This window comes from Anabrus simplex, chromosome 11 (assembly GCF_040414725.1).
Source record: "Anabrus simplex isolate iqAnaSimp1 chromosome 11, ASM4041472v1, whole genome shotgun sequence".
Taxonomy (NCBI): domain Eukaryota; kingdom Metazoa; phylum Arthropoda; class Insecta; order Orthoptera; family Tettigoniidae; genus Anabrus; species Anabrus simplex.
This window is the reverse complement of record NC_090275.1, coordinates 37,716,385-37,743,004: the sequence shown is the minus strand read 5'-3', so window position 1 is coordinate 37,743,004 and position 26,620 is coordinate 37,716,385. Positions and strand designations below refer to the sequence as shown.

Below are 26,620 nucleotides of genomic sequence, written 5' to 3'. Positions count from 1 at the left end.
CACTTCATGAAACAGCACACTATTTCCATGGGAGATGGTCTGCAGTTCTAGGGCTCAGGATAGTATATCGTTGGCTTACTTCTAAAATCTCATATCTCCCAATGCTCTTCTTACACATTATTTCCCTTAAGACTGGTCGCGCCTCCAAGCCTCGTGTGGATAATTATGCATCCCACCAGACCAATTTTCGTTGGCTTCATTTTCTTCTGCTAATGTTTTAGACTGAAGGAGTAAATTCTCCAGGCGAACATCATCCCTACAATAAGGTATGGTAAAGTCTATTTTCGTTTACACACTAGAATAGGAAAATGAGTACAACGAAAATTAATCTCATGGACTGCACATAAATATGTAGCTGGGAAGTGTGACCAGTCTTCAAGGAATAGAATGGGTAGAAAGAGCGTTGGGACATACAAGGTTTTAGAAGTAAGGTATCAATATTTTAATTTCCTTCACTTAAATTTTATGATTATTATTAGTTATTACACTGCATTTCTGCACCGTCACACTTTCAGTAACCTGTGTTGCCAGCTCTAGTCACGAATCACAGCTTTTAGCCTATGAGACATGATACATCTCTTGAAGAACGAGTTCCTATTATTCTTCAAAGTTTTTTTTTTTTTTTTTTTTTTTTTTTAAGAAGGAAGCCATACTTTCCAGTGTCGACTTAGTCAGACGAGACATAAACATTTTCCTGTCTGTCAAACACACAACAGTTTCAATATAAATTATAACATTATAAACATACAGTATTATTGTACCTTTCTGTTTTCTTACATAAATAAAGGATATGAGTACAGAACCGGAATCAGAGATAAGGCAGGTATTTTTTACATGTATGTTTGTCATCATCATCGTTGACCATCTCCAGTTGCCCGGGTGTAGTGTACGAGCCCCCTCCATCTTTGTCCAAGAACCACTCTTCTCTCATAATTTTCTCCCAATCTTGTCGTCTCTCCTCGACATCTTTCTTCACCATATCTGTCCTTTTTCCTCTGGGTCTGCCCACTGGTCTTTTTCCTTTTACTTCTCTTTCATATTCTCTTCTTACAGTCGTGCTTGCACTTGTCCTTCTTATATGGCCAGACCATTTCAATCTTGCTTTCTGAATCCTCTGTAGTAGGGAATCTCCTATTCGCACCTCCTCCCAGACTTTTTCATTCCTAAACTTATCCTTGCTGGTCTTCTGTATCATGGTACGTAGGAACTTCATTTCTGTAGCTTGGAGATTTGAGTTATCTTGTCTCATTAACATGGTAGTTTCCAAGCTATACGTGAGGATGGGTGTATAATAGGATTTATATAATGTCATCTTTGCTTTCAATGGTACTTGTTTATCCCAGCGCAGTTGCCTTACTTGGTGGTAAAATTGAGTTCACCGAGCTCGATAGCTGCAGTCGCTTAAGTGCGGCCAGTATCCAGTAATTGGGAGATAGTGGGTTCGAGCCCCACAGTCGGCAGCCCTGAAGATGGTTTTCCGTGGTTTCCCATTTTCATACCAGGCAAATGCCGCGGCTGTACCTTAATTAAGGCCACGGCCACTTCCTTCCACTTCCTAGGCCTTTCCTATCCCATCGTCGCTATAAGACATATCTGTGTCGGTGCGACGTAAAGCAAGTAGAAAAAAAAAATTGAGTTGCCTTGCTAATTCGACTGTCCACCTCATACTTTGCAAGTTTGTCTTTTGATACTATACTACCTAAGTACTTAAATGTTGGAACACTGTCCTGTTTGGTGTCATTCTGATTTGTGGTTTGTCATCTCCCCTCTGTAACTTTATCACCACCGTCTTAGCCTTGTCGAAATTTAAATCATACCTCTTTAACTCTTGACTCCATTTCTGCAGCTTTTTCTCCGCATCATTTTCGGTTTCACTCCAGATCACCACGCCGTCTGCGAAGATTAAAGCTTGCAAGTTCTGTTGCTCCTTCCATTTTAGAACCTTTATTATGGTGTCCATCACATGATAAATAAGATGAGTGACAAAGCACTGCCTTGCTGTACTCCTCCTCTCTTCGTTTCAAATCATTTGGACAGCCCATAACCCACTTGCACACAACTTCTGGTTTTATCATACAGCATCTTCACTTTTGCAATAAGACTGTTATGAACTCCCAGCTCTTTTAGGCATTTCCAGATATGCTCCCTTGGTACGCTATCATAAGCCTTTTCGATGTCTAGGAATAGTTAGAAAAAGTGGTTTCCGTTTTTCCCAGGCTTTTTCATTAACATCCTGGGCTGCGTTCACAAAATAGAGTTGGAATAGAGTAGAGTATAGCTGACTAACTTGTAAGGTTAACTCTGAGTAATGGTATTTCGTGAATGCTTGGAGTGAATACAGAGTAACGGAATATGGTTAATCAATTAAGGAAGGTTATTTATTTTACCATAACCTTATTTGCGAGAATTTAATGTCTAATTTCCAAGTGAGTTTCTTCATAGCAGCATGCTATATGAGTTGTTACTACTTTCCTCACCAAGTTGTGCCTTAAAGCAATATGCGTTATTCTTTATCTCGTAGGAACAGTCTGATTACATTGATCATGAATACCAATAGGTCTACATATCGGCTCCGCACTGGTGCTCGATAAGCCACTTAGGACAACTGGCTATGTAGATTATGTTGTTAACAACTACGACGAAACTGAATTTAAACAACATTTCAGATTGCCCGGATCAGCATTCGACATCTACTCAGAGTCATTGGCCCTAAACTTTCTAAACCCAAAATCGGTGAACGAGGAAAGACAGTTGCAAGACCCACGAAAGCAACTTCTGGTTGTAATTTGGCTCTTAGCACCTGATTCGTACAGATCCGTTTTGTGAGAGTTGTGGTGCACTGTGTGGTATTTCTGATCATATAATTAAATGGTCTCACTCAGAAGGTTAATGAATCAGCTGATCATTCATAACATGGGTATTTTTATAAAAATTCAATCATGTTATTTCCGCTGATTATTAAAATTGGTACCTATTTTTCCTGTTTTAAACGAAAATATCTCCTTTATTCAATACATAACACCCTTCTTTGTCAACAACTAGAAAATAATTTGAAGTCGTTGCATGTCGCATACTCGCATTTTAATAATTTTCACCGCCACCAATGAATGTATTACTGCGCATGTCGAGTTAAATCTACCCACCTATTTATGCGGAGTAAAAAGAGTATACTCTGAGTTAACTCGAATGCATTTTCTGAACACCTTCTGGAGTTAACTCTTTACTTTTGTGAACGGATAGAGTGAACTCTGAGTTTACTCGGAGTTGGAGATTAGTATTTTGTGAACGCAACCCTGACAGCAAAGATAAGGTCTGTAGTGTTGTTCTCCCAGGCCTGAAATCATATTTTTTCTTTTCCAAGGATCTACAATTTCTCTTAATCTACTCTCTATGATTTTATCCAGAATTTTGTGACCATGAGAGAGCAGAGTAATTCCACAGTAGTTGAACATGTATGTTTATAGTGTTATAATTTATATTGAAATTGTTGTGCGTTTGACAGACTGGAAGGTTTTTATGTCTCTCTTGAAGGACTTCCTGTAGTTGCTGCATAGTGTTTGGACTAAGATGATGCATTTTTCTTCCCAAAATGTCCCACAGGTGCTCAGGTGGGTTGAGATTCGGACTGCGTGCAGGCCATTGCATTCTTCTTCTTTTCTTCATGGGGCCTCTAAATTTAGTTCCTTATTAGCGTCGACCTGTAAGATCTTTTGCTACTATGTTTTTCCTTCATTCCCACCTAGATATATCTGCTCTCTTTACAAAGCTGCAGGTTGTTCTTATTGGGTCGATTCCTCTGCTTCATTGCATTTCCTACATATATTGTCTTTATTACTCCAGTTCTGTGCAGGTGTTTTTTCAGATGGCAGTGTCCTGTCAACAGTCCTACTACCCATCTTATATTTTCTCTGCTGAGTTTCAGCAGTTCTTTAGTATGCTTCTTATTTGGTTCTTTTATCACTTCCTTTGCAAGCCTGCATCCTGGAGTATTTCTCTAGTTCTTCATTTGTTTCTTTTGTACCCATTTTCCTATGTAGTGTTGGGCTTGTCCTTAGGAAATCCCACATACAGGTTCTGAGCCTACAAAATGTGTTTCTGCCCCTGTCCTGGCCAGTTTATCTGCTTTTTCATTTCCTTCTGTACCTGCAGGCCCTGGTACCCATATTATTTTGACATTGTTGTACTTTAAGAGCTTCAGGAAAAGTGAATGGCAATACCAGACAATTCTGGATATTATCCGGACTGCTTCCAGTGCCTTAATGGCTGCTTGGCTGTCTGTAAAAATGAAAATATTCTTATTCCTATAGTTCATTTTCAGATTTTCTTCAAGACATGTTGTGATAGCTATCTCTTCAGCTTGAAAGACTGTAGTGTGTTTGCCCAGGCTCATCTAAATTGATCTCTCAGGTCTTCCCCCATTGATCCCTTCTCCTTTTCCATCCAGTCTTTGAGCCATCAGTCCACTACACTATATCCTTTTTTCAGTATTCCATTTGTTGATGTCCCAGACTTTTTTAATTGTCTGGGTCTCAAACGGTTTTTCAAAGTTGTACTTTGGTATCATATTATCAGAAGAACTTCCTCTGCTATTACTCTGTTAATTTTCCCAGTGTCCTAGATTGGGTCTTTGTGCATTCCAGCACTCTGATTGTGCCAATCTATATGAACTCATTCTAGCCTGTCCTTTAATGTAATTGCGTAGTGATGAGGTCTAGTAAAGTATTCAAGGCTTCTGTCGGCATAGTTCTCATAGCCCCAGTTATGGCTATGCATGCCGTTCTCTGTAGGCTATCCAATCTACTGCCAACTTTTCTCTGACTTACTTTCTGCCACCAGATGGTTGCAGCATAGGCCATCAACAGTCTAATGATCGTTGTGTGTATATAGCTATATGTTTTACGTTGCACCGGCACAGATAGGTCTTATGGCGACAATGGGACAGGAAAGGCCTAGGAATGGGAAGGAAGTGGCCGTGGCCTTAATTAAGGTACAGCCCCAGCATTTGCCTGGTGTGAAAATGGGAAACCACGGAAAACCACCTTTAGGGCTGCGGACAGTGAGGCTCGAACCCACTATCTCCCGGATGCGAGTTCACAGCTGTGCGCTTGTAACCGCACGGCCAACTCGCCCGGTCATTGTGTATATCCACATTACCGTTGATGGTCTTAGGCCCCATGTCTTCCTGGCGGCTCTTTTATATGCATACAGCAAGTTCTAGGCCTGGGTTATGTTCCTTTCTATATGTGGATTCCTGGTTAGATTTTTATCTAAAACTACACCTAGGTGCAGTGCCTGTTCTTTCATATACATGTCTTGCCCAAAGAGCTTCAGTGATCTCCTTCCCTCTAATTTTCTCCTTCTTGTAAAAGGGACCAGAGTTATCTTGTTCTGGTTGACTGATAGTTGTTCCTCCCCTACACCAGTTCTTCACACGGTTAAGTGATCTTTGCATGAAGTCTTGGATAACACTCATCACCTTACCTTGTACCACCATCACTAGGTCATCTGCATGTCCTTGTATATAAAAACCCTGTTCGTTGAGCATAGCTATGATTTTGTTCACCACGAAGTTCCACAGTAGAGGCAAAAGAACTCCTCCCTGAGCACAGCCTCGGGTGGCCCTAACCGTCAGCGTTTCTTCAAACAGAGTTGCTTTTATCTTCCTTCCGTCTAACATGGATTTAATCCATTTGACGACGGTTTTACTCACTTTGCTCTTTTCCAATGCTTTGATCATAGAGTCATAGGTTGTATTGCTTTGCTGAAGGCTCCTTCTATATCTAGAAATGCCGCCAGTGCAATTTCTTTATATTCTAGGCTTTCCTCTAGTTTACAAACCAACTGGTGGAGTGCTACTTCAGTGGATCTGCCGGGTCTATATGCAAACTGATTTTCATGTAACGTTGAGTTCAGTTGCACCGTTCTTCTGATATATTTGTCCAGAATTTTGCCCATTGCTTTCAGCATGAAGGAGATTAAACATAATGGTCTGTATGCTTTGGCTTGGGCATAATTTGCCCTTCCAGGCTTAGGTATGAATACTGCTTTAGCTTCAGACCATGATTTTGGCACGTACCCTAAAGCTAGACTAGCTCTGAAAAGGTCCGTCAGGGCATAGACGAGTATCTCATGTCCTTCCTGTAGGAGTATCGGAAGTATCTCATCTGGCCCCGGAGCCTTTATAGGATGAAACGTATTGATTGCCCATTTTACATGGTTATGTTTTATTATTCTGTTGGCACAGTTCCAGTCTGCTCTTTGAGCTCCAGTCTCTGTTCCAACCGTTTCTTCTTCTATCATCTCCTCAGCCTCAGGAAAGTGACACGCCATTAGTATCTCCAGCGTGTCCCTCCCTGCCTGAGTAAATGACCCATCTGGTTTCTCCAGTGTCCCCACTTGATTTATATGGGCTGCTTTCAGAACCTTCTGGAGCCATGCTGTTTCAGTGTGTGATTCCACTTTCTCACAGAACAGTCTCCAAGATTTTCTTTTTTTCTTTCTGTATCTCTAGGTTATACTCAGTGAGTTCCCTATGATATACGTCCCACATACCATTTCTAGATGGTATTCTGTACAGCATCCTAAACTCTTTTTTCATTTTGGCTAGTATGTTGTTCCACCACCTTACTTTTTTGGTGTTACAGTGAAACCTCAGAATGCGAGTAACTTGGCTACGAGTGTTTTGCAAGATGAGCAAACATTTTAAATTAATTGTAACTTGATAAGTGAGTGAGGTTCTGCAATACGAGCGTCACGTGTGCCTACGTTTTCCCCTCCCCTGTTCGTTTGTTGAATGGATGAACGAGTGGTCCTGTAGTGGTGAAATACCTTTCAGAAAATAATCTGCTGCTCAAAGTCTTGCTCGTTATGGACAATGCTCCTGCTCATCCTCCAGGTCTTGAGGATGACTTACTGTAGGAATTCAAGTTCGTTAAGGTTAAGATGCTTCCTCCCAACAGTACTCCACTACTGCAGCCTATGGATTAGCAAGTCCTTTTGAACTTCAAGAAGCTATACACCAAAGCACTATTTCAGCGATGCTTCGAAGTGACCGAAGGAACAAACCTTACCCTCTGAGAGTTTAGAAGAAATCATTTCCCCGTCGTGAACTGCCTGAAGATCATTGATAAAGCCTGCGATGGAGTCACCAAGAGAACTCTCACTTCCGCTTAGGGAAAGCTGTGGCCTGACTGTGTTCTTGGACGTGACTTTGAGGGGATTGTTGGTGACAATGAGCCGCTGATTGTCGATGAAATTGTGTCCTTAGGGAAGACTATGGTGCTGAAGGTGAATGACGTGGACATTCAAGAGTTGGTGGAAGAACATCGCCAGGAATTGACCACCAACGAGCTGATGGATCTGCATCGTGAACAACAGGAGGAGGTTATGGAGATCTCGTCCGGGGAAGAGGAGAAGGAAAAGTCAATGGAATCTCTCACTTCAACTGAGATTCGAGAGAAGTGCAAAATGTGGGAAACAGTGCAAAATTTTGTAGAAAAACACCACCCAAATAAGGCTGTAGCAGTGCGAGCGATGAATTAGTTCAAAGACAATGCAGTGTCACATTTTTGTGAGCAGTTAAAGTCGGAAAACAAAGTGCGCTCTCTCGAAACTGAGAGGATTAAGCGCAGCGATATAACGCCGAGATCGAGCGACTAGGTGACGTGATTGTGGAAGAGTTATCCCTAGGTGACACCAAGCTAGAGGCGGCTGACGGCTGTGATAAAGTACGTGGCGCTGAGATCTATCCCTGGAGGACGATCGGCAGGAAACAGAATTACGTAGAGGCTCTGAAGATGGCCCATGAGACAGAGGCAGCGACTGCAGCGGCACGGCTGGAGGGACCCCTACTAGGAGACAGAGCACCGATGGAAGATGAACCGATGACCAATGAACGAGGATGCAACCTGACCAAGACACTCGTTTCGGCACGAAGCTCCGTGCCAATAGGAACATCAAATTCCGTACCCCGGAAGAAAAGGAAATTTAGCAGGGCTAAATCTGGGGTGAGCAAACCAGTCCCGGGCAGCACACCAGAGGACTACGAAGGCGTTCAAGCGCTGAAAGTAGACGCGGGTGTGGACGAAAGGAAAACCACCAATGTTCCGGCTGCCACGCGAGGACTTGCTGATCGTTATCAACGGAAACGAGGACACTGTCAACCGGACCCAGCGGATCCCCCATGGGAAGGTGGTGGCCAACTGAACAAACCGTATTGCAGCTTATCGTGGAGCAGCTCGGAATGAGCAGCCTTAAGGAGGGGGCAATGTAATGGTTATAGCATCCGCCATGCCATCTTGCTATGGGCCGGGCTTGTCACCGTATCGGCCCATCCCCTTACGCTCGACCGCGCCAATCATGAGGAACACTTGAGTGCTAGGCCGGCCTTCTCGCCTCCTTCCGCAGTCCCACAACAGAGGACTACGGAAATTACCGGAAGATTAATCTGGAGTCTTCCATCTCGTGAGGTTCTTGGCGCAGCTGTATAAGAGAGTAGTTGCTTGCCTGCAGTTAGTGAGTGAGTGAGAGTGAGATTGAGTTTGCTGGTGTGAGTTAGCAAAGAGTGCAGCCTGGGTTGAGGCATCAGTCTGATGGAGTATCTGTCTGTTGGAGCTGAGGACTCATTCCTGTTTCCCTGCCATCATGTGTGCGAGTCTCTTGAGGCCGGCTGCTGGAGAAGAACCTTGGGTGTTCTGGAGCAGCGCGAAGGGAACACTAGGTGCCGTTGTGTGCAGACTGCGAACAGAGTTCGATGGATTGAGTGAACAGCGGATACTATCCCCGAGCTGCGAGACTGACATTAAGGCTGTGGACTGTGACAGCGCTAACGGGTGTGACTGAGTGGCTGGGTGGGTGTAGTGTAAATAATCGAAGATTCTCTGTGTGTGTCATCGTAGCTGGAACACGAGAAACTAAGAAAGAGAGCGCGAACCGTGTAAGTGTGTATCCGTGTACTTGTGTAAATTGTAAGCTTGGCAACCATGTGTGTGTAAATATGTAATTGTAGTGCGTAGAAAATAAATCTTAGAAATAGGACGCTACCAGGTTCTGTACTCATTTATTCATTTAGTTACCCTGCCAACACGTTACAATATTTTGCGGCCAGTTTTATTTGCAATGTTTTGAAGTTCTGATATCTTGGTTTTTGCTTCTTTTATGCCAACTGCTAATAATAGTACATTGTCAGCAAATCCCAGGCAATTTGTTTTGATTTTTTGGCCAATTTTTATTTTTGGGGGACATTTCCTAAACCATTCCCTTATTGTCATTTCTAAAGCACAATTAAATAACAGTGGTGAGAGCCCATCTCCCTGCCATAGTCCAGTTTTAATTTCAAATGACTGATTTTTCACCCCTAAACCCCATTTTTGATTTGATGGTAGTGAGAGTCAATTTTATCATGTTTATTAATTTGGGGTGTAGTTCAAGGTGTCTTAAAATTTTATATTATATCTCAGTTTCTCAAATATATTGAAGTGTTGCAATTTTTTTTTTTTTTTTAAATTTACTCGTCAGTGTATAAAAGTGAAATAACATTTTGTACTTCGTTGCTTCCAGGACTGCCTGGGAGATGAAGCCCATGCACGTTCGACGACGGCCTACCCCTAACTACTACTGTGACCTTGTAACAACTAAAATGATCGACAATGCTCTGAGCAAGAACTACCTAGCGTATGGAAGAAATGTAGACATAACTCTTTATGCAAATGGGAAACGTAAGACACTCAATCCACAAGGCCGAGCAACACGCAAAGAAGTGTGGGACTTTTACAACAAGGGGTGTTCAGTACGTCTGCTGAATCCTCAGTCCTACTTTCCAGGACTAGGTGTTCTCCTTGCCACACTTCAGGAATACTTCTGTTCATATGTTGGAGCCAACATCTACCTTACACCTCCTGATTCTCAAGGCTTTGCTCCACACTATGATGACATTGAGGCTTTTGTCTTACAGGTCGAGGGAAAAAAGCAGTGGAAACTTTATAAACCGAGGTAAGTTTTTATGAAGTGTTTCATAACCTGGAATATTACACATAAGAATTTTATATGTTGCCCCAATACTGGATTTATTTGGATAATGTGTTGTAGAGGAAAGTGAGGTTATTGAAACACTGTTTTCATAGCTATTCTTCCCTTTTATAGTAACAGAACACACACATAAACAATTATACACACATAGACATGGGGTAAAAGAACATGCTTTAGGCAGGATCTCCAACATCCTCCCCAGCGTGGGCAGTCTCGAGAGGGTCGACGAGCTGTATTGGTCATGTTATCCTGGATTCACCTGGCTGATGTAGGGGTTGTCCTTACTCGTCCATTTCTTCCCTAGTTCCTTGATGTGAGCTCTCCTCAACTTCACCCTGGGCAGCGCATCGTCTTATAACAAAACAATGTCCCTTACTTGGAGATTCGGTTGCCTGCTATGAGGACATCTAACCTTGTGGTAGTTTTGCAGTTTTAAGAGGTAGTCTAGTACTCCTTCCGCTAATAATAATAATAATGTTATTTGCTTTACGTCCCACTAACTACTTTATAAGGTTTTCGGAGACGCCGAGGTGTCGGAATTTAGTCCCGCAGGAGTTCTTTTATGTGCCAGTAAATCTACCGACATGAGGCTGATGTATTTGAGCACCTTCAAATAGCACCAGACTGAGCCAGGATCGAACCTGCCAAGTTGGGGTCAGAAGGCCAGCGCCTGAACTGTCTGAGCCACTCAGCCTGGCACTCCTACTGCTGCCAGAAATCATCTGTGAATTATATCTTCATATGGAACCCATATTGAAGTATTTCTTTGTTTTTGCCTGTGGTTCAAGGGTTGTGTTCCTTTTTTCCGTTGAGGAAATGAAATGTTGTTGAGCCTTCGAAGTCATCTCCAGTTTGCATGATGGATTGTGAGTTTAGGGCAGATTTGATGTTCACCAAGACTGTATTTAAACCCCTCTTTGTCTGCTTGTGCTTGACCTAGCACCTTAACGATGGAACTGATACTCTGTTTCCTCTATCTTTATCACCAAATATTTTGTAGATTGTAATCATAGCAGAGGGTAAGGTTAGTGAAATACCTTTATCACAGCTATTTTTTCTTCCCTTGTATAGTAACAGGACACACACACACACCTAACTTAGACACAGAGTAAAAGAACACGTTAGGCAATATCCCCAACCTAATGGATGCATCCCAGTGTTATCCATAACATTTTAGTAACCCTGCTTAACATATTACTAAGTTGTAATTATTGGAGTTTTGAACGTTTGTAGGACGAGTTCTATCGAACAAATAGGAAAGCAAAAAGCTAAAAATGGTTCTACCTATTCAATACTTTTACTAATATAAAGACTACATTAAAGTTGGGACTAGTTTCAAACTTCCCATGAGATCATCTTCAGCCAGTTATTATGTACACTTGACAAGTCATGACATAGAAACAACGAACGTTAAAAATAGGTTGTACATGAAATTAAAATTAACAGTTTTAGTTGGTATATGTCGTCGGATTAAAATTACATAACAGTCCTGCTGAAACATGAAGCGACATCTCCTGAACTTGTACTGTGGTGCAGATTCACATGAATATTTGCATCCTAATACATGGCTAGCTCATGTGTGGGTTTCGTGATGTTGAAGGAACTGCATTGTTGGCCATAGGAACAAAATATAAATAAACTGATAACATCAGCATTATGACACAGTCAAATATTATTACTATAACTGCTTTCATGTTTCTCGTAAATATGATGCAAGAATGAATGACAAGTTTTGTTCTTTCACTGAACTTGCTGCAGCAGTGGAATGTATTTAAGAAAAGGAATCACTCGTAATTCTCTTGAAGTAATAATGAACAGAAAATTCAATCTCTTACCTTTCATTGAAGTTGTCTTGCTGTTCAAAGATCCCAAAAAGAATGACGACGTATTACGAGAAGTGTGGAAAGTAAATACGCGGAAAACGGAATACACGCACGCATATATGGCTACAGATGAAGTTGCTAGTAGATTGGACTTAACACGATATGCGGGATGACAAGGAGAGTCTGTCTTACCATGTATGAAACCTGTGAATCACATTTTGTAACACCCGTCCCATGATGCGCTAGCAGAGGTGCCAACTATTACGGATTGTCCGTAATGATTACGGATTTCACCTCACGATTACGGATTTACGGACAAAGGGAAAATGATTACGGAAAAGCTGACATTATAAGAAAAATAATGTTCTACGGAAAAAATAAAAGAAGGAAAACAGGCTCGAACGGATTGTACATTTCTCCTTAATCGTCCTCGTTTCAATCCTTTTGAGCTGGCAACGATACTTATTCTATCGTGACTTGCTCTTGCTGTCCATAAGCGTTGTAAAATTCATTATGAATGAAGGAGCTCATGCGCTGCTCTTCTTTACTATAAATCCTTCATTGATGTTGTATTTGCCGTGTTAAGTGTACCTGACAGTTGACAGAAAGAAGTGAGGCCTACATTAAGCACATCTGCACTGGAATTGCTTATGGTTAAGAACACAAAAATGTTATCACAGTGTGAAGGATGTTTCAAGAAAAACTACACTGAAAAGCAGCTGCTTCATGAGAAACTAGGTACAAGGAATGTTTTATAACAGAACTAACAGGTTGTGTGTACAAATGTTATTGTGTAACATGATATACTTTTGAATGGATTGCTAGAGGGAGGGACAAAATGGGTGCCATTATCGAGAAGGGAGGAGCACGCTTTGGACTTGACTCGAAATTTTTCTCTGGGGCGGAGGGTGATTACTGATAATCCACTTCAAAGGTTGGCACCTCTGCGCTAGGCACGTGCTTTGCACATTCTTGTAAACTAGCGCCACACACCCGGTGTGTGATCTGCACTGAAGGTGTTCATGGGTGCAGTTCATTTTCAATAAAAATCGTCCGGGTAACTCATTGGAACCTGAATAATCGTTTCAACTACAGGGACGGAAATCTCTTTTTCCTTTTGTCCCCTCAAGAATTATGCAGTATGTTTATTGAGAATCAAACACTACAAAGCTCTATTCGTCACAGATCAATGCCTAAGTGTTCATTAATGCTTTGAACACAAGGCATACAGTATTTGTAATGGGCTAACTGCTGGTTACTGATACTCAGTTCTCTTATCCGTTTTTTTTGAGTTCCCATGCTTTGAATTATGACATTTTCCTGTTCTGTACTTTTGGAACATAGAAGTTTCTCAGGTCCGCTACTAATAGACTGTGGTTACTGTCAAGGCTCTCGCTGGGTATTACTCTGACATCTGTTACCATTCTGCTCCTTTCTTCATCTGAGATGACATAATCAATTACAGTCTTTTGTAGTCCATCCCAACTGAATCATGTTATGTCATGGCTCTGTCTCTTCTCGAATGAACTATTTTCCACCACCAACCCATTCCTCATACAGAAGTCAAGGAGATGTTCATCTTCCATATTTCTTCCACCATATTCATGCGGTCCCATTATGTTCTCATATCCTGTTCTATCCGTCCCAATCTGTGCATTCAGATCCTCCTCACTCTCACTCTTTCATTCCACCAAGGTGTTTCCTTCTCCTTTATTTTCATACTTGTCTTTCCACAAACTTCGGTTGCTCCTATAATGATTACTCTCTTTGTACTTTTTCCAAATCATCAAGAAACTGGTTCTTATCCTCTTGACAACATCCAGTTTGAGGTGCATACACCTGTACCAAAGTTAGTTTTTCTTTCCCTAAATGCACAGTCACCTTTATTATTCTCTCACTGACATACTGAATGTCAGTGACTCCTTGTAGATCTCTACTCGTGATGAAACCAACATCATTTCTCATCTCTGTCATTTCCATGCCAATACAGTGTATACTGTTTTCTTGATTTTTTCATTCCTTTCCTTCTCCATTTGGTTTCACTCAGCCCCAGTATCATTAATTTCCTCCTTTCCACGAGGTCCACTAGTTCTTCACATTTTCCTGTGAGACTGAGTAAGGTGATGGTCCCAATCCGTGTTAGTCTCCTCCGAGATTTTTGCAAGACCCTGTCTATCATCAGGCCATAAACCATCATCCCTAACATGAGTCTGCTCTTGCTGGCGTCTTAATTTAGTTGATAAATGCGTTCCGAGGCTCTTATGTGTTCTGAAAGTAACTAAAAATAAGCTCTTTTAATGGCTTGCTAGGCCTAACGTATTTGAGGATTTTCTTTCATGGTTTACTCCCTTAGCCTTTGAGGATCCCTCCTCATCCCACAAGGCAGTTTGTTCCATCTGTACTACCCCCAGAGGAATGGGTTGCTTCCTCCGCCAGCTCTACCATACCGAATCATATTAATTGTTTTTGCTGCCGTTGAGGTCTTCGCTCGTTACCTTGAGCTGGAACCCCTTACCAGATGTTGCACACTGGGTCAGCGTGCTCTGGGACTCACGTAGGCAGGGGCGCCACTCCATGGGCAGGGCTGCCTCTAAGAGGCTCTCTACCTGTTACCTCTAATAATGGCACTACAATCTGAAATATACTACTCAAATAGAACCCACCACGAGAAGACCAAACCAATTGTTTTCAATAAAGGTATAATGCAGGGTTCTCTCTTATTGCCGGCGCTTTACAAAATTGCAACTGACCACATTTTCGGAACATTCATCAACAGAGTTCCAGGAAGAACATACATATTGTATAATGAACCATGCTTATCGCATGTTCCACGATTTGACATTTAATTATGTAAATAGCTTCCTTCAGTTTTGTGTGTCAGTCTAATGACGTCCAGTAGGGAGCAGCACACGCTATGTTTTTATCTGTGAGGTCGTTCGTTTTGCTGAGCGATAATTTTTACTCTGTGGAGCTCTTCTGCTGTTCTATGTGGGGCAGATACTAACAATGGCTGCTGCTATGTTTGGTGTGGCCTTTTTATGTTTTAAATATTCATTTAATGTGTTCAAGCCTGGACCTTTCACGCTAACTGCTATTCGATTTTACCATTGATAATCACAGGTACGTGATATTTGGTTTGTATTTAAATTTGGTGACGATTTATTCCCGTATGTTACGGTCGATGGCATACATCTTTCCGCTCCGTCATACGATGTGCTTTGAATAAATGTATTTGTGGTTTTGTTGTTATGATTGAAAAAGGGTCTCTGTGGTTATGATTTGGTGCACTGCGTGCTTTAATACTGCGTGATCCTCATGATGTGCCCCTTGTCTCGACCGCTGGAGATACCAATCCTGGTTGTACAAGGCGCAACATGCCAGTGATGTGAATAAAGTAATGTCCAATTCTGATCTTATGTGTAATTGCACGCCGCACGCAAACATTTGAGTACGTGAGACCCACTGGTAATGACCGTGGAGTCATAATTTATGGTTTGTATTTGACTACGAAATCTGAACGGCCGTTCGTGTTTTATTTTCCCGATACCCTCATTGTGTGTGAGTGAATGTGGTATGCATGTGAGTTCGAATGTGTGGGAGAGGAAAGGTTGGTATGCCGATTGACCTGTTGTATTTGTCTTTCAAATTCTGCGCCTTGTTTGGTTTTCAGCGCAGAATTATATTTATTTATTATTCATGGCTGATGCTCAGCTTGAGTACCCGCCATGTTGGTTTCATATTTGCGCATGGGCGTACCTATTGTGTTCTTTGGGTCTTGTCTTGGCTTTGATTGGTCCATGGAGGCTGTGCTCAGTCTCATCTGTCGTTATTCTTATCTGCCTTTTGTTCTCCGGCACTGCTTATTGTTGTGCGAACGTTTCGCATTGTCAGTTGCCTGATGTGATTAGGATGCAGTGCCTTGGATATTTGAATCTTGGTAAAACGGGCGACCTGGTTGAATAGTTTATGATGAAAGGAAGCTGCTGGTATTGTAATAGCGATGTGTCAAGGAGCAGTGTGCATTTTAAATTACGTATCAATATTTTTGAAGAGTATTAGTGAGTTTTCACGCCATGTTTCAACTATGTGAAAAAGAACAAGGTATGTCCATCAGTATTTCGATTAATTCCCCTATTTATTTCGTGTGATTTTCTTTTCTTGGTTTAATCTTTTTTCTCTTATATTTATTTAATAAATCCCCTGGTTTAAACCATTTCTTCTTTTATTTCAAATAGATGTAGTCTTGCCCTTGTTCCCTGATTACAAGGGGGGGTTTTCAGCTCAGGGTTATGTATGTGCCTTGCCCAGTCGACACGATCCGGGCCTCAAATATTGTTCCCCATGAATATTTCACTAAGGTATTGCTTGGATCGCTGATTTATGTAGTGATAGATGGGGAGGGTGTGGCTCAATAATGCTGGGCCTTAACTGAGCAACGTTGGGAGCAGGTGGTAAAAAACCGGCTGCTACGCAGGTGCAGCGTTGTGTGTCACTAGTGTTGCCGGATCGACCGTTCTGAGTCACAGGTTGTATAACTCCTGCAGAGACAAACCGCTACGTTGGAGTAAACTATCGCAGTGCTACTGTATTTGTTGCTAAATTAACGATGGGAAAATTAATAATAACGTTATTTGCTTTTCATCCCACTAACTACTTTTATGGTTTTTCGGAGACGCCGAGGTGCCGGAATTTTGTCACGCAGGAATTCTTTTACATGCCTATAAATCTACCGACATAAGGGTGATGTATTTGAACACCTACAAATACCACCGGACTGAACCAGGATCGAACCTGTCAAGTTGGGGTCAGAAGGCCAGCGTCTCAACTGTCTGAGCATTCAGCCCAGCAGTGGGAAAACTTAAGAGTAAACTAGATGCATTAGCATCAACTCCACTACTGCAACCACACCAGAAATTTAATGTATTATCAACCTGTATTTGCCCATCTTTGATCTGCACTACACCTGCACATCGAAAACCTGCGAGGTTCCTAACTGATACTGACAAACTTATCAAAAGCACTTTGAAAGAAGTTTTTCAGTTTCCAATAGATACTCCAGACAGCATATTATACTTTGGTTAAAAAGTGTAAAGGATTCTAGTCTTTTCAAGTGCGGTTAGGAGGCTTATCTACAGCACATTAATGCATGCCAAGTTCTCTATCGATCCAACAATGTACACATTAACCATACCAGAGACCTCCAAGCAGAGAAGTGCTTAGAAAAACTTGGCCTACTCCTGAATATTGAATAACCATCAGTCAAGGCCTCACTTCTACAACAACTCCGTGAGAAAGAATTCGATGCCTGGTGTGCCTTACCGCAAAAGCATAAGGATGTTATACTCCAAATGGGGGAAGCAGAAATAAATGTTTTTCTCTCTCTCTATGTTATCTAAAAAAAGTGGCACAAAATCGGGAGGTTGTGGGTTTGGATCCAACTGGCGTCCAGTTGACCATATTTGTTCTGTACTTAATGTCTCTTCAACACGTACTATATGTACGTAGTACGATCTAATAGGTTGAAAGTCGATTTCGGTGACAGTGCAGTCTTGAAATTAAGTATCCATTGAACCAGTTTGTTTGCCCTATCTTAGTCTTCACATTACACACTTTTCATACATGGCTTTGATCATTTGTACTTCTTTTTTAATATCAATGCATCCCAGACCAGTTAATATGGTATCTATAAAAGAAACATATACCAATTATCATTATATACTGTATGACATTTATTCAAATTTGCTTCTATTATATCTAACAGTACCAGCCTCCGTGGCTTAGGTGGCAGCGCGCCGGTCTCTCACCGCTGGATACCGTGGTTCAAATCCCGGTCACTCCATGTGAGATTTGTGCTGGACAAAGCAGAGGTGGGACAGGTTTTTCTCCGGGTACTCTGGTTTACCCTGTCATCTTTCATTCCAGCAACACTCTCCATGAACATTTCATTGCATCTGTCATTCATTAATCACTTCTCCAGAGGAGTGCGACAGGCTTCGGCAGCCGGCACAATTCCTATCCTCGCCACTAGATGAGGCCTGACCCGGTCGAATGACTGGAAAGAGGCATGGATTTTCATATCTAACAGTACTACCTCTGATGCTGGAGTATCACCCTGTTCGTCATGTCTGGTCTAAATTTTGAACTGGGAGCAGTATCTAGATGCACATTGACAGAGTTTATAAATTTTAATTCCAAACCTTGCTCTCTGGGAAGGATTGTATTGCACGAATCGGAGCCTGCCTCAAAATTTCATGAGAATCTCATCAATATCTATATCTCCATTAAGATTATAAATTTTCTGAAACTCCATTGGTAAAAATGAAATAATCTGTCCGATCTTTCTTAGACAGGTTAATTTTGTATACATTTTCATTTCAGTCTTAAGAGTGTGTGTTGTTGATTATAGGCCTGGAGAAGAACTACCAAGAGAGTCTAGTAAAGATTACCGACCTGAGGATCTTCAGGAGGATCCTGCAATGGACTTGATTCTCAATGAGGGAGAAATGCTTTACTTCCCACGAGGGTGGATCCACCAAGCTTACACTGTCCCTGGATATAAGTCTCTCCACATCACTGTATCTTGTTACCAGCACCAGTCATGGATTGATCTCTTTGAGAAGGTAAATATAATATGCGTGATGTTATATGATGCCTGTCTATAAGAGGACGGTTGCCCAGTTGTACTTCCCCTTAAAAGAATCACCACCACCACTACCACCTGTCTATAAAATATTTGTTTTTCGTGAAAAGGAATGATATTACAGGAATCCTTTATCCTCACCCTACCATTGAGACCATGGGCACCATTAGGGAACTAAAGTGGGACCACCTGTTTCATCCAGTTTGAAGTTCAGATAGGGTACTTGTTTTGTAGTCTTGATAACCTAAATCGAATGCTTGCAGTTCGAGGATAATGATGCCATAACAATTACAAGGGCTTTGAATGGGCATGCATCTAACAAGCAAACTTTTAGGGAATTTAAACAGTTGCCAGGTAGCTGGGTGAAATCGTAGAAACAAGTGGGTTCTACTTTGAAGGGTTGTAAATTCATTTTAAAGTAATTTATCTTTATATTTGAATCACCTTGTATATTTCAGGTGGTTACAATTATACTCTACTTACTTGACTATCTCTAAAAAGGAGCTATCACATGAACAGTAACTTAACATGAACATTGCCTAGGACCTGCAAAACAGAAACAACAATCATGGAATGTGGCCTCCGGAGAGGCCTGGTGCAGGTCTCTTGATTTGACTCCCGTAGGCGACCTGCTTGTCGTGATGAGGATGAAACGATGAAGAAGGCACATACACCCAGTCCCCGTTCCAGGGGAATTAACCAATTATGGTTAAAATTCCTGAACTGCCGGGAATCGAACCCGGGATCCCTGTGACCAAAGGCCAGCACACTAACCATTTAGCTACGGAGCAGGACAGAGAAACAATGAAACACTTTCATTGCCGTGCCTTATCCTACAATATGCCTGAAGACATAGTCTAACAGACAACTATGTGTGCTTGAAATGCCACCCATCTGAGTCCAGGACAGTTATGATAACTTCCTGCACGAAGCATCTCTCGAGCGTGCCTGATACAGTTGAACCTTGATTATCAATTCTGGAAACTACTTTTTTTTTTTTTTTGCGTCGCACCGACACAGATAGGTCTTATGGCGACGATGGGATGGGCAAGGTCTAGGAATTGGAAGGAAGCGGCCGTGGCCTTGATTACGGTACAGCCCGAGCATTTGCCTGGTGTGAAAATGGGAAACCATGGAATACCATCTTCAGGGTTGCCGACAGTGGGATTCAAACCCACTATATCCCGGATGCAAACTCTCAGCCGCGCGCCCCTTACTCCACAGCCAACTCGCCTGGTAAACTACGTTTTATAATACTAATATAAATGGTCCGTTATTGGACATCATAAATTTTCCTGCTAACTCATTCCTGGTTGCCAGCGTTTTGCCCCCGTGTGCTAAGTTGGGTTCATCAGTTGGTACATAGCACACCCACCAAGACGCATGGCTAGTGCATACCGTGGAGGCCACTGCATAGGCTACTTGGAACCACCGGCAGTGCTAATGCACTATGAGAGACTCTGTCTCATTACCAAATATTGATGCCTGCTTGGCCATCAGATGATATAGATGTTGATTACCACAGGGAACCTGAAATATTTGTCCTGAATAAGTACATTTATAATACCAATATAAATGGTCCGTTATTGGACATTATAAATTTTCCAGCTAACTCATTCCTGGTTGCCACCGTTTCGCCCCCGTGTGCTAAGTTGGGCTCATCAGTTGGTACATAGCACACCTACCAAGACGCATGGCTAGTGCATACCGTGGAGGCCACTGCATAGGCTACTTGGAACCACCGGCAGTGCTAATGCACTATGAGAGACTCTGTCTCATTACCAAAAACTGATGCCTACTTGGCCATCAGATGATATAGATGTTGATTCCCATAGAGCAGGGCCTCTCAAACGCCCAGACTCTCACGCGTGCAGAGCGAGGTGCATAGGCTCTGTGCACTGTGCATCGGTACGCTTCGCCTCAACTCGGCTTGACTCGGATGGTGTAGTGTGCTGAGAGCGACGAAGCGTTTGGTGGTAGACGACGTGTTTATCAGTGAAATAGACAAGCGCACGACAACAACATAATGGAGCAACCTGTTTCGAAGAAAGCAAAGACTTCCGAAAGTCCATTTCAATCGAACTGGGAACTTTCGTATTTTTTTTTTTTATTGTTTATTTGTCGTGACGATAACGCCAAATGCTTAATCTGTGGGACGATAATTACGTGCGTAAGAAAATCATCTATTGAAAGACACTACAACAGACTACATTCGGAAAATTATTGTGAAATCATAGGAGACATCAGAGAGAAAGAATTAAGGAAGTTGAAACAGCTTGAAGAAGAGCATTCTATATCCACAAATGAGTTTTGTTCCAGTACTGTAGCATTTTCATTTTGGTTACGGGTTCTGCATTTTTTAAAAATTATGTTTACATTCCTCTCAAACATGTATGTGTATTTCTAATTCACTTTTTTAATTTTTTTAATAACACTGGTAACCTTGTCCCATACAACTGTGCATCTCCGCTCACCACACGTAAACATTTCGCAGTGGGGGAGAAACAGCAGTGAAGGTGAGGAACGCGGAGACAGGCCGAACGGGGAGACAGGTGTAGGGAGAGAGGAGTGGGGGGTCTGCACTCTGGTCAACCAAGCGAAGTCGTCTTTTGCACCGTGCACAGTGCATGCACCACGCGCATGCACCCTGAGAGGCCCTGCCATAGAGAATGGTCCGTTATTGGGCGTTATCATATTTTCCATCTAAGTCATTCCTGGTTGCCAGCGTTTTCGTTCCCGTGTGCTAAGTTTGGCTCATCAGTTGGTACATAACATACCCACCAAGACGCACGGCTAGTGCATACTTTGGAGGCCACTGCGTAGGCTATTTGAAGCCACCGGCAGTGAAATTCGGGACAATTAACTTGGGGAAGAAACTTAATGGTAGAGATAAATGAGTATTCTTTTCATCTGCCAGGGTTTACCCTGAACAGCATGTGATTATATTGTTAACAAGTTCCCTCTCAGTGATGAAGTACTGAAACTTGCAAAGGTTGCAGATGTTTTGAAAATTGAAGATACCCAGTTTTCTTCTGTACAATTCTTTATAGAAAGATTTCCATTGTTGCTGCCGAGGAAGGTCAGTGAGTCAGTTTAGGATGCAATAAATCTACTTCAGAACCAATTTCTAGCTCTTCAGATTGATGACTGTGCTACTGTTGAGAGTTAGAATCTGACAGATGACACCGAATGGGCTCGCTTGATGAACATTCGTGGAGCTGATGGTGTTCCTAAGTATGATAGGATATCCAGGCTAATGCTTTCTGTTCTGACTCTGCCGCACAGCAATGCTGAGTGTGAACGTGTTTTCAGCTTGGTGAAAAAGAACCAGATTCAGTTTAGGTCCTCAATGTCAAATGAAATTCTGGATTCTATTTCTGTTTTTAAAACCAAAAATACTGGTCCATGTTACTTGAGTAGTTTTTCTCCAGAATTTCAGATGAAAGCAAAGAGAGCAACTCGTCTCTATCTGTCCCATGTTATCCCCGCTCCACTGAGCGAGGGAGGTAGGTACCCAATGCCGAACGTCCGCATCGAAGTAGACACGGACCGTGACACTCCCGCTGTCGGCGACGGATGAAGCCGCCCCTTACAGAGTATGTACGAGACTCGCCTGAGCTCGCAACAGCGGGCTCGGCAGGAGTTTCAGTCTGTGATGGATAATAGCCTGCATACTGTGAGCTTAACAGAATTTTGTAAATAAGTGTAAATGTTTAGTTTAATTTTGACGGTGACGTTCATATTGCGACCCACAAGTTTAAAGTGCAAAAAAACACTGTTTTGTATACTGTGTGAGCCCAAATTATCTGCAGTGATGGAAAAAAATATTTTCCTGTGAATTTCATCTAAAATGTGCGACCTGAACATGAAACCACCATATTTAATTTATGTCAGACTCTCATATGCTCAAAATTTTGTGACGCCATATGGCATCATTGGGCACACGCGATGCAAGTCCTCATGAAATGTTCTTCAAATTGTGAACCTGAAATACAATCATAATACCATTTGTATAAATGCTCCATTGTTAAAACCGGTTCTCCTGGCTATAAAATAGTACTTTTACCAACATACACTTCAAAATCGTAGACAATACCACTAAAACCAGCTCGAGCAAAAACTTTTACACCCCATTTATGAGGCTTATTTATCATGTATTGTTTCAATGAACTTCACCCTTTGAACGGTATTATAATTTCATCCACAGAATTGTACTCCTCGGGCTCAATATCAGCGAATCTACCTCTGATGGCATCAATAAAAGGCCTGACTTTGAAACGTTTATCATACTCTGGATGATCACGTGACTTCATATTATCATCGTTGATGTGGAAGAAGTTTCTGAGTTTGTCAAACCTATTGCGGTATATAATGTCAGCAATTGGGGGGAATCTGGTTGCTTGTGCCCAGTACGTTCTGTAACTTGGCATCCTGACTATGCCTGACAGAATGTGAATTCCCAGAAATTGCTCTATTTTATTCTTATTTGTGTTCAGTGAGGATCCAGTTTTCTGAACACAGTATAAATTTGAGTTGCCTACAAAATTGTCTATGAGAGAAGCTGTACAAAATTGTTTGAAATATTCATATGGAGTCATTTCACCTGGTGGAACAGAGTGATTCACTGTGCACTCTGTATAAATAGGTTCTAAGTTTTTACACCGCAACCTTGAGTCCCTCTGCCTCTCATTGGGTACTGGTGAGCCAGAAGTAGATGTTTTTGCCTGAAGTCGATGAGCCAACGGTATTTCATCTTCATGCAGATTAGGTTCAACATTTACTTCAAAATTCAGCCCCACTTCCGGAATAGTATTTGGCACTGGTTCTGCAACTGTATTTGGTTGTTGTTACTTCTTCCTTGTGATCATCATTACTGATATCAACGTCAGATACGTCACCTTCCAGAAGAAGAATGACCTCTTTCTCAGATAAAAGTTTTCACTTAATGGATTCATCTAGAAAAATAAAGTGAATAAATAGTACACAACAATTTGAAATGCAACTTCTAACAAAAATTTATTATGATATAATTTGGAAGAGTAGGCTACTTATTTCAGTTGTGCTGTTTATTGGCAGGTTTTCTTACATTTTATGATCAAAATATACTGTTAAACGTTTACATAATATCACAAAACAACCAGTAATAATGAGAAAGGCCGCTGAATAAAAATCTAATTGCCTCATATAAACATAACCTAAGACATGGCTCCTGCCCACTGATGCCATATGGCATCATACATATTTACACACAGAGAAAACCTGTCAAGCTTAACATAACAACAAATTACATACAGAATAATTATATTACATCCTTTATCTCCAAAATAACACAATTTGAAACAAAAATAAATAGTACTTACAATAAAACATGTTATAATGCAGTACGGTGTGAAGGAGTCTCCAATTCCAAGTCGACATGATCATGGAACATGCATAAGTCTTCGGCGATGTTCAACTACTGAACTGCTCCAGTGCTACCAATCAACTCCTAACACCACAACGTATCCTACCATAATGTAATATGGCATTCAAGATAATTTTCAAAGCACAGAAAAAAAATTAAATGTCATGATGCCATATGGCATCATTGGGCTGGAGAGGGTTAAGTGAAAACAGGTGAGCACTCATCAAGATGTAACTTAGTGTAAGTATTTAATTTCAGAGGTGATCATAACATGTATTTGACTTGTATTAGTATTGTTTGTAATCTTCCCCCTTGCCGTCCTTTTTCACCATGTCTCAAGAATTTGTGTCGCATGCGCTCATTGTTAACATTTTTTCGCTTTAGGATCTTCTGGATGTCTGTTAGTTTTCGAAACATACTCTACAAACGTATGTACAAATGTACAAGAAAACTGCATAATGATGTCAAGTACGTAAATATTAAAGTGTGTACTACACTCTACAAATAGTTGCATCGAATAGCTGTAGTAACCTTCTTCGTGTAATGCCTTTCCCACTACTTTCAGGAGTTACCCCTGTTTTCATATATTTGAGTAATTACTCGAGAAATTGTAATGATCACTTTGCCCTTCCTCAAATGTCACTAATCATCATCATCATTTCCCAGCTCCAGTTTCCTGGTTGTGGTGTACAAGCGCTCGCCATCTCCTTCTGTCTTCATATATCTTCTGTTCCAGTACATCCTCCCATTTGTGTCCTCTCTCCTCCACATCTGATCTTACAGTCTCTATCCAGCATTTTCTTGGTCTTCCCTGTGGTCTTTCTTCCTATGAGATTCAGGTCAAAATATTTTCTGGCAGGGGTTTCCCTGTTCATTCTCATCATGTGCCCATACCACTTAAGTCCACGTTTCTTTGTTTCTTTATGACACTGGTAATAGGAACCTTGATACCAGCTACTTTTGGTACGAAGTAAGTGTGGTACATGATTGTTCTTGCTTTTTGTGGTATTTTGCAGTCCTAGAGAAGATTTCTGACTTGACTGTAGAAGTTTGATGCTTTCTGTGTCCTGCTGAGTATTTTCTGCCTAACAGTGTTTCCTTTCGAGATTGTGCTTCAGAGGTACTTGAAGTGGGAAGCTGATTCGATTTTCACTCCTTCCAGAAATATGTTTGAGCTTGTTCCTTCCTTGTTGAGGGTCGTTTCCACTGTCAATGTTTCGCTCATCTTCAGTCCAAAATTTTTTAATTTATTGTTCCATTCGTTAAGCTTCTTCTGGACTTCAGCTTCTGTCTCTCCCCATAAAAGTACATCATCATCAAATACCAGGGCGTTTGGTTCACTGCATTTTCTTGATAGATTTTATGACCTTGTTCATTACTATTACGAACAGCAGTGGTGATAGGGCACTTCCTTGTTGGACACCTCTCTTTGTTTCAAATCATTCTGATCATCCGTTGCCTATCTGGACACAGCTGTAGCACTTCTGGTATAGCATCTTGACCTTTTCATTTAGGTACAAAGGTCGATCAAATATAAACGGGATTTTTGTTCCTGAACATCAACAGCTGGTAGCACTGGCCCCGCGCTTCTGCTACGCTTAGGTAGGACCATTAGGAGTGGGCAGAGTGTGCTGTTAGATATTCCTGCCTTTTCGTCAGTAACGCTCACAATGTCGGAGCAACAGGTGCACCCCTCCACTGCGCAACGCAAAATTATAAAATTTCTTGCTCGTGAAGGAGTTACAGCGGTGGAAATATTACTGCACTTGCAATTTTTTATAGTTTTGAAACTTCTGCGGATAATTTTCTTGCAGATAAACAAGTGTTTACAGTATAGCATAATGTGTGTAAATTTTAGGTGTACATTCAGGAAAATAACTACAAAGCCAGTCCTGAAGTGGGACTGAATCTGCAGTGAAGTAGTCTTTTATAAGACATGTATTGGGATGATGCATAAGTTAATGGGGTATTCTTTTGGGTTGGCAACAGTGCGGCGTGAAGGGATTGCTTATGGTTATTCCGTTGTTTTAACTGAGTTTGGAGTTCATGTGTTGTGAAACACAGGTTTTCTTGATTATGAACGTATTATTTGTGTATATTTCAGACAAACGGATATAGAATGTCCAGTTGAGAAAAGTGAGCATTTCAGACACATTTTACTCTTTGAGTTTCACCAAGGATCCAGTGCAGCAGGAGCTGCAAGAACAATTTGTGAAGTGTGCGGGAATGAAGCAGTTGCTGAAAAACAGCACAAAAATGGTTTTCCTGCTTTCGAGCAGGACGGTTTGACTTGTCTAATGATCCACGTTCTGGAAGACTTTCAGATTTTGACAAAAATCGCTTGAATGAGTTGCTCCATGAGTATCCTCATCAAACAACGCGGGAAATGACACAATTTTTTGAATGTGATCACTCAACTATTGTACGCATTTGCGTTCGATTGGTAAGGTAGAGAAATTGAAGACAAAGACAACAACCAGTCTTATTGCTCCATGATAATATTCATCCGCATACAGCACAATTGACCAAAGGTGTAATTGCTGAACTTGGCTGGGAACCTCTTCCTCATCCTCCATATTTCCCTGACCTTGCCCCCTCAGATTTCCATCTTTTCCACTCTCTTTCTAACCACCTTCAGGGGCAATGTTCCCTGACGAAACTTCTCTTGACCAATGGCTAACAGATTTCTTCCAGTCAAAACCAAAACAGTTCTGCAGGCGAGGCATT

At 41.5% G+C, this 26,620-nt stretch overlaps 1 protein-coding gene across 1 annotated transcript in view; it reads left to right on the top strand.

Annotated features, from left to right (window-relative positions):
- Positions 1 to 26,620, top strand: part of NO66 (Bifunctional lysine-specific demethylase and histidyl-hydroxylase NO66) — a 77,431-nt gene that overhangs the window by 18,244 nt on the left and 32,567 nt on the right. The window contains exons 3-4 of the mRNA XM_067155743.2: positions 9,559 to 9,990; positions 18,256 to 18,469. Of these exons, the coding sequence (XP_067011844.2) occupies positions 9,559 to 9,990; positions 18,256 to 18,469 (646 nt within the window). The remainder of the gene's footprint in view (positions 1 to 9,558; positions 9,991 to 18,255; positions 18,470 to 26,620) is intronic.